The sequence below is a fragment of the Gigantopelta aegis genome, chromosome 5 (genome assembly GCF_016097555.1).
Source record: "Gigantopelta aegis isolate Gae_Host chromosome 5, Gae_host_genome, whole genome shotgun sequence".
Taxonomy (NCBI): Eukaryota; Metazoa; Mollusca; class Gastropoda; order Neomphalida; family Peltospiridae; genus Gigantopelta; species Gigantopelta aegis.
Window position 1 is genome coordinate 24,386,789 of NC_054703.1, and position 7,500 is coordinate 24,394,288.

The 7,500-nt window shown below is 43.1% G+C and overlaps 1 protein-coding gene across 1 annotated transcript in view; it reads right to left on the reverse strand.

The window, feature by feature from the left end:
• LOC121373025 overlaps positions 1–612 on the reverse strand; it is a 28,006-nt gene extending 27,394 nt beyond the window's left edge. Inside the window, exon 1 of the mRNA XM_041499467.1 lies at positions 64–612. Within this exon, the coding sequence (XP_041355401.1) occupies positions 64–612 (549 nt within the window). The remainder of the gene's footprint in view (positions 1–63) is intronic.
• Between the last annotated feature and the right edge of the window lie 6,888 nt (positions 613–7,500).

Below are 7,500 nucleotides of genomic sequence, written 5' to 3' on the forward strand. Positions count from 1 at the left end.
GATGAGGGGTCCGGTGGTCAAGTTCGGGACTTCGTGCTTCCTGTCCATAATAGCTGGTATGACCTGGTGGTAGCCGGCGCCGAAGATAGCCTTGAGGATCCTGTGGATGGTCTGGCTATCCATCTCTCGTAGCAGGATCGCTTGTCGGTAGCAGTCTCGGCGCCGGTGGGTCACAACGAGTCCCGAGTGGCCTTCCTTGGTCCGGAGATGGTGTAGTTCGTACTCGGTACCATCCTGCAGTGGTCTCCAGGCCTGGTTGAGGAACTTCCCCATCAGCTTGCCGGGGTCGGTGGTGTCCCCCTGCACACAATGCCGGAACGCTGGCTTGATCTTCTTGACTTGAAGCTTCCATGCGTCTTCCGGCTGGGCTGGGGGGGTACGTTGTCGGCTCGGCGGCTTGTCCGTGTCTGGCTGGATGGCAGGTGTAGTGGCCTTGCGCTTCGCCGCCGCAACAACAGGGTCCCTTGCCTGCTCAACGGGAGCGGTCGGTAAAGTTGACCGCTGCACCGGAGCAGGCGTCGAAGTCGACGCAGGAGGCGGTGGCGGCGACTGAGCCATGGCGGTGTTCAGTAGGCCTGCCGTAGCGTCCAAGGTGGTCTCCGCTGGTGGCATCGTCCTCCTCTTCGGCGAAGTTGTAGTGGGGGGCGGCGACGCAGACGGGACCGCCGCTGGCGGTTGAGCCGCCCGCTTTATTCCCTCCTGAGCCGCCCCTGGCGCACGTTCCTTCCTCCTTCCTCCTCTTCTTGTCTTCTTTCTGGAGTCCGCGTCGCTGTAAACCAAAGTCACGGTCGCCCGTGACCCGGTGTACGCGACGCGGAACTCCACAAACATTCCGAAGCTTGCCATTAGTCCCCCCAGGTGGGGGGGGGGGGGGGGGGGCAAGTTAAGAGCGCACGACGAAACGTCCAGCTTCATAGCGATCTAACAGCGGAATGGTTTACCTGGTGTTGTCATTAGCTTAGTAACTGGTTTAACGTGTCCATATACCACTAGGGTTTCGAACACGCCTATCCCGAGTCCGGCATCCGATAGGATCGGGGGTCTGACTCGGGACAGGGATAACCTAACAAATAGGGTCAATTTTGAAATTTACATCCAAAAATTAAATAGTGGGCCTTTAAAATTTTGATGCGCATCTCTAATTAAAAATAATAATTCTACTCATGAAATTTTGTCGCTAGATTAGATCGGGCTGTCAAAAAGAATATTGTCATTAGAACGTCTGGGGGTGTGCGGACCTGAACGGAACCGTGTTGATTTGATAAAGGGCTGGTATTTACTTTACTGTGAGAGATTGCATTTAACACCTGAGTATGGATGTTTTGACTAAGGATGGGGTCTTGGGTATAACCTAGCTTTGATTGATAAATAAATAAACCATATGAGGGCCGCGCTGGTGGAGGGCATCGCGGTTGGGACGGGGGGTGGGGGGGGGTGGGGGGGAGGACCACCGGAAGATAGAAGGTAGGCGTAGGCGTAGGCGGTTTGGCAGTAGGGGAGATAGGTTTGTCCGGGGAGCTCCGCCCCCCCCCCTCCCCTGGGCCTCGGCACCCTCCTGTCTGCCACACTTAGATTCCCAATACCGACGTGGCACCTCCCCTACATGGCGAAACTTCCTGTGAGGCGGTTCGCCCAGTATAAGAACCTCACCCCCAATTCCCCTAGGGTTAAACGAGTATATACAGACCTAGAGACATTTTAAGTTTAGATCACCCGGTCAAAATTGTGACAAAAAAAAATTTCTTTAAGAAATAGGTATTTTATATTTGGAAAGCACAAATAAATTTTGTAATGCCCCTTTAATATTTTTGGCTTAAATTTCAAAATTGTCCCTATATTTCTGTCCCGGACCACTCTTGCTGGCTATCCAGAGGATGGGCCCGTAACAGACACCGGAAGATAGAAGGTAGGCGTAGGCGGTTTGGCAGTAGGGGAGATAGGTTTGTCCGGGGGGCTCCGGCCCCCCCTCCCCTGGGCCTCGGCCCCCTCCTGTCTGCCACACTTAGATTCCCAATACCGACGTGGCACCTCCCCTACATGGCGAAACTTCCTGTGAGGCGGTTCGCCCAGTATAAGAACCTCACCCCCAATTCTCCTAGGGTTAAACGAGTATATACAGACCTAGAGACATTTTAAGTTTAGATCACCCGGTCAAAATTGTGACAAAAAAAATTTTCTTTAAGAAATAGGTATTTTATATTTGGAAAGCACAAATAAATTTTGTAATGCCCCTTTAATATTTTTGGCTTAAATTTCAAAATTGTCCCTATATTTCTGTCCCGGACCACTCCTGCTGGCTATCCAGAGGATGGGCCCGTAACAGACACCGGAAGATAGAAGGTAGGCGTAGGCGGTTTGGCAGTAGGGGAGATAGGTTTGTCCGGGGGGCTCCGGCCCCCCCTCCCCTGGGCCTCGGCCCCCTCCTGTCTGCCACACTTAGATTCCCAATACCGACGTGGCACCTCCCCTACATGGCGAAACTTCCTGTGAGGCGGTTCGCCCAGTATAAGAACCTCACCCCCAATTCTCCTAGGGTTAAACGAGTATATACAGACCTAGAGACATTTTAAGTTTAGATCACCCGGTCAAAATTGTGACAAAAAATTTTTTCTTTAAGAAATAGGTATTTTATATTTGGAAAGCACAAATAAATTTTGTAATGCCCCTTTAATATTTTTGGCTTAAATTTCAAAATTGTCCCTATATTTCTGTCCCGGACCACTCCTGCTGGCTATCCAGAGGATGGGCCCGTGACAGACATGCTTGAAACCTTAGTGGTATATGAGCATGTAAATAAATATTGGAATTGGAATGGGAGGGGGTGGTGGTATAGTTAAGGCTCCTATTTTCCTCTACTGGTTCTTTGTAGACAGTCTCAAGTAGGACTTCTACCCTAGCGCTAGAGTTGGGGTCGGGGCGTAGGTGAAAATAGCTCCCCAGCTTGAGTAGCGGGGTTTCTGTACTAGAATGGACGAAAATGTGTTTCTGGTCGTCTTAATATTTGTAAGAAGCCCAAACTGGATTTTGTCTTCAAATAATTTCGTACGTACGAAAAAACTATATTTTAGGAAATAAAAATAAATGTAACCTAGTATAAATATTAGAACGATCAGAAACACGTTTAATATACAGCCACTAATATATTATGCACAAAAATGTATTTGATATGTAATTACACTCGTTAAAAAGTATCTGTTAGTCGACAACATCTTAAAAAGTGCAGCAAACTCAGCAATGTCCCTTTAAGTGATTTAGAAACAAAATATTGTCCGGAGAACTGGGGCCCTATTTTCGAAGCCATCTTAGCGCTACGAAATCGTAAAATTGTCGTAGGTTGTGACGTCACTACAGCACACGCCATAGTGACGTCATAGCTTACGATAATTTCACGATTTCGTAGGCTAAGATAGCTTCGAAAATATGGGCCCTGTTCTCTAAACATCGCTTACCAGTCTAGGCCCCCGACCCTGCACAATATCCTGCATACGTACCTGCAGGTCACTTTCATGGGGGTTTTTTCCAACAGCAGATTAACAGTCAGTTAAACTAAACAACCTTCATGTTGTTGGTCCCTTGACTGATTGGGCAAGACATGGGGGTTTTTTTTATTAATTTTAATTAGACATTCCTGGTCCAGCAAAGGACACCTGGCCATGTGCGCGGCCTAACTGTTGAAAATTAGTACAAGTACAAATGACAAGTACACTAACTGATTCAGGGCCTCGTTCCATGGAAGGATTGTAGCGTTAAGATCACCTTAAGTACATAATATAGCTATTCACCTAAGGTGATTTTAGCACTAAGATTGTGTCGTGGAACAGGGCCCAGGACACAATTTAGACTGGGAGTGTTTATAATATGATACACCTTACATCGCTAGGATTAAAGGGACATACCCTAGTTTTTAAACACTAACGCATATTTTTGACTATTATAACCGTTTTAGATAAATTAAATCATACTTTACTTAAATTTTATTGCTTAGATTAACAATTTCCGTACATTCGAAGTGTTTTTGGTCATCCTGGTGTTTTCAATATCACAAAGTGCATTTCTCATATTTTTAAAAACGCACGTGCGTCTGAGAAGTAACAGTTATGGAGTTGAGTTTTAGTCTATTTTTAGAGGGTATTTCACCATTTCAAAGTCACAGACTTATGTTTCACTCAATTGTAACTTTATCCAAATGTGTTACAGGTTTGTAGATTAACTAAACTTAGTGTTAATTTTCACGGGTTGAAACTAGGGTATGTCCCTTTAAGTATCAGGGTAATTTGACGAATAATGTAGGTCTACTGGTCATACTAAATGAAGAAATTATTAATATGAATTAATTCAGATTTTCACAGTGAAATACTCGTAAATGACATTTCTGTAATTCAAACTCAGTTATTGATATATATACTATTCATCAGTTTAAAATGACTGTATTCGTCATGTTATAGATCTTAAGAACCATTTGTTACACTGATTCATCTTGTACCAAAACTGTTGTTTTCGTCTACTGTAAAACATAAAAAATGCAGATACGAGTTTTACTTAGTTTAACGACGTTATGCGAATCAGCCTTTTTTTCTGGCAAAAATCCTATTTAAAAACAAATCAATGTATTCTTGTTTTGCACGGTAATGTATCGAATGTAATTTCAAAAAATATATTAACACGATCCCTATCTGTTACCTATTACAAAAACAAGATCTTTTTTCAGTGTAAAACGCAATATTTGCCTAGCTGGAGAAGACACTATATCACACACACGTACGTACACACGCGCGCGCACAAACACAAACAAACACACACACACACACACACACACACACTCATATACACACAGACATACAGACACACGCACAAGACACACCCACACACACACACACACACACATATATATATATATATATATATATATATATATATATATATATATATATATATATATATATATATATATATAAACACACACATATATACAAAAACACACACACACAGAGAGAGAGAGAGAGAGAGAGAGAGAGAGAGAGAGAGAGAGAGAGAGAGAGAGAGAGAGAGAGAGAGAGAGAGAGAGACACACACATGCCACACACACACACACACACATACACACACATACACACATACAGACAGATACACACACACAAACATACACACACACACACAAACACAGATACACACACACACACACACACACACGCACGCACACACACACACACACAGACAAACACACAAAGAGAGAGAGAGAGAGAGAGAGAGAGAGAGAGAGAGAGAGAGAGAGAGAGAGAGAGAGAGAGAGGAGAGGAGGGGGGGGGGGTCTTACGAGAGTGTTTTTCGATATCGTCAATATCATATATTAGGAATATAAATAATGTAAGAAAATTACGATACCGAAACACACGAGTGTAATAACTCTTTATCATATAATCTCAAGCTTAAAGGGACATTCCTGAATTTGCTGCAATTTTTAAGATGTAATCGACTAACAGAGGCTTTTTGGCGACTGTAATTGGATATTAAATATATTTTTCTGCATAAAATATTAGTGGCTGTATATTATACGTGTTTCTGATCGTTCTAATATTTGTACTATGTTAAATATCATTTTATTTCATAAAACAGATTTTGTTCGTATGTACGAAATTATTTCAAGACAAAATCCAGTTTGGGCTTCTTACATATATTAAGACGACCTGAAAAACATTGAATATACAGACACTGATGTTCTAAACAAGAAAATATATTTAATGTGTAAGTTTAATCGTAGAAATAATTTATTAGTCGGAAACATCTTACATTGCAGCAAACTGGGAAATGTCCCTTTAATACAACGTGTTTATACAAACTGTACAATTCCAGGCCGCCATTACCAGATATTCAAATAACACAAAAATATGTGGCGCGCTATGTTTTAGAAAGGAAATGGCGTCAAACTCGAAAGGCGTCATTTCGGATGCCCTCTTCTCTATCAAAAGTTGGGTGCACCTCGAACTTTGACCCAGCCGAACTTTGACCCAGCCGGAAGTTTTTTGGTTTAGTACTACCTATAACACTGGTGTATTTTATTCCATTGGAACTGGGTTTTTTATTAGTGAAGTTATATATTGCCTATATTTGATTGTTTAGATTATCCATTTCCATCCATCCGTAGTGTTTCTAGTTGTCCTGGTGTTTCTAATACCACGAAATTCACTTTACATATTTGTAAAAACGCACACAGCTCTGAGAAGTATGTTATGGAAACATGTTTTTTAAGGGTAGGGGTGTGTGTGCGGGGGGGGGGGGGTGTGTGTGCTGTCGGTAGGTAGTTGACGTAAGTTATGGAGATAAGCTTTTAAGGGTAGGGGTGTGTGTGGGGGGGGTGCTGTCGGTAGGTAGTTGACGTAAGTTATGGAGATAAGCTTTTAAGGGTAGGGGTGTGTGTGTGGGGGGGGGGGGGGGTGCTGTCGGTAGGTAGTTGACGTAAGTTATGGAGACAAGCTTTTAAGGGTAGGGTATTTCCCCGTTTCAATATCACAGACTCTTTGCTGCAGTCTATTGCAATATGTAAATGTATCCCCATATGTGACAGGTTTGTAGATTAACTAAACTCAGTGTCCAGTTCCACGGATTAAAAACAGGGTCTGCGACTTTAAATCTGTTAATATTATTATTATGATTATTATTATGATTATTATTATTATTATTATTATTATTATTATTATTATTATTATATAATGAGTACAGGCTCGGATACGGTGGGGGTGGGGCTGCTGTGGGTAGGTAGTTGATGTCAGTGTTTAAGAAAGTCAGTCTTCATAAATTCGGCACCAAGTGTTTGTCTGGGATTGCTGCCTTCCCCACAAGTGTGTCCCAGATGTTATTCCGCCCTGGAAGTATAGAGCGAATAAATAAGTACAATATCAATCTCACGTCGCGACCCACATAATACCCGTGTTATCATATTGTATGTAGTGTACATACCACACGCGTAACAACAGACGGGGCGGGGGTAGGGTGGAGGGGGTACGTGTCCGCCCACTTGACAACGGAAATGTACGTGCCCCACCCCACTTCACATATCGTTCATACCGGCATGTGTACCTCCATTACCCCCACACGCACAGCTGAAGCACGTTTTCCCTGCCCTGATTGAAACACGCCCTAGTTTCTACCACAAATGTCCACAATCAATAATCGCCAGGTGTAATATTCGAGTATATATTTGTGTTGTGTACACAGTGCTGTTCTGTCATATAAAGTGTTAACATGTGTAATCAGCGAGTTAACAGTTAACATAGACATAGCAACACGTTTACTCAGTCAACAAGAAGATCGGTTAACCAGAAGGTTCTGCCTTCCAAGAAAACTAAACACGTCACATACAAGGAAGTATTTTACAAACTGGTCAGACATTTTGTTGTGGGAGACACGAAGGTAAGTTATAACTTTTATTTGACAATATCACATTATCAGTTGTCCAGTCTGTTATTTCTTTTGTGTTGCTATGTCACGTGATTGGGAGGGGGG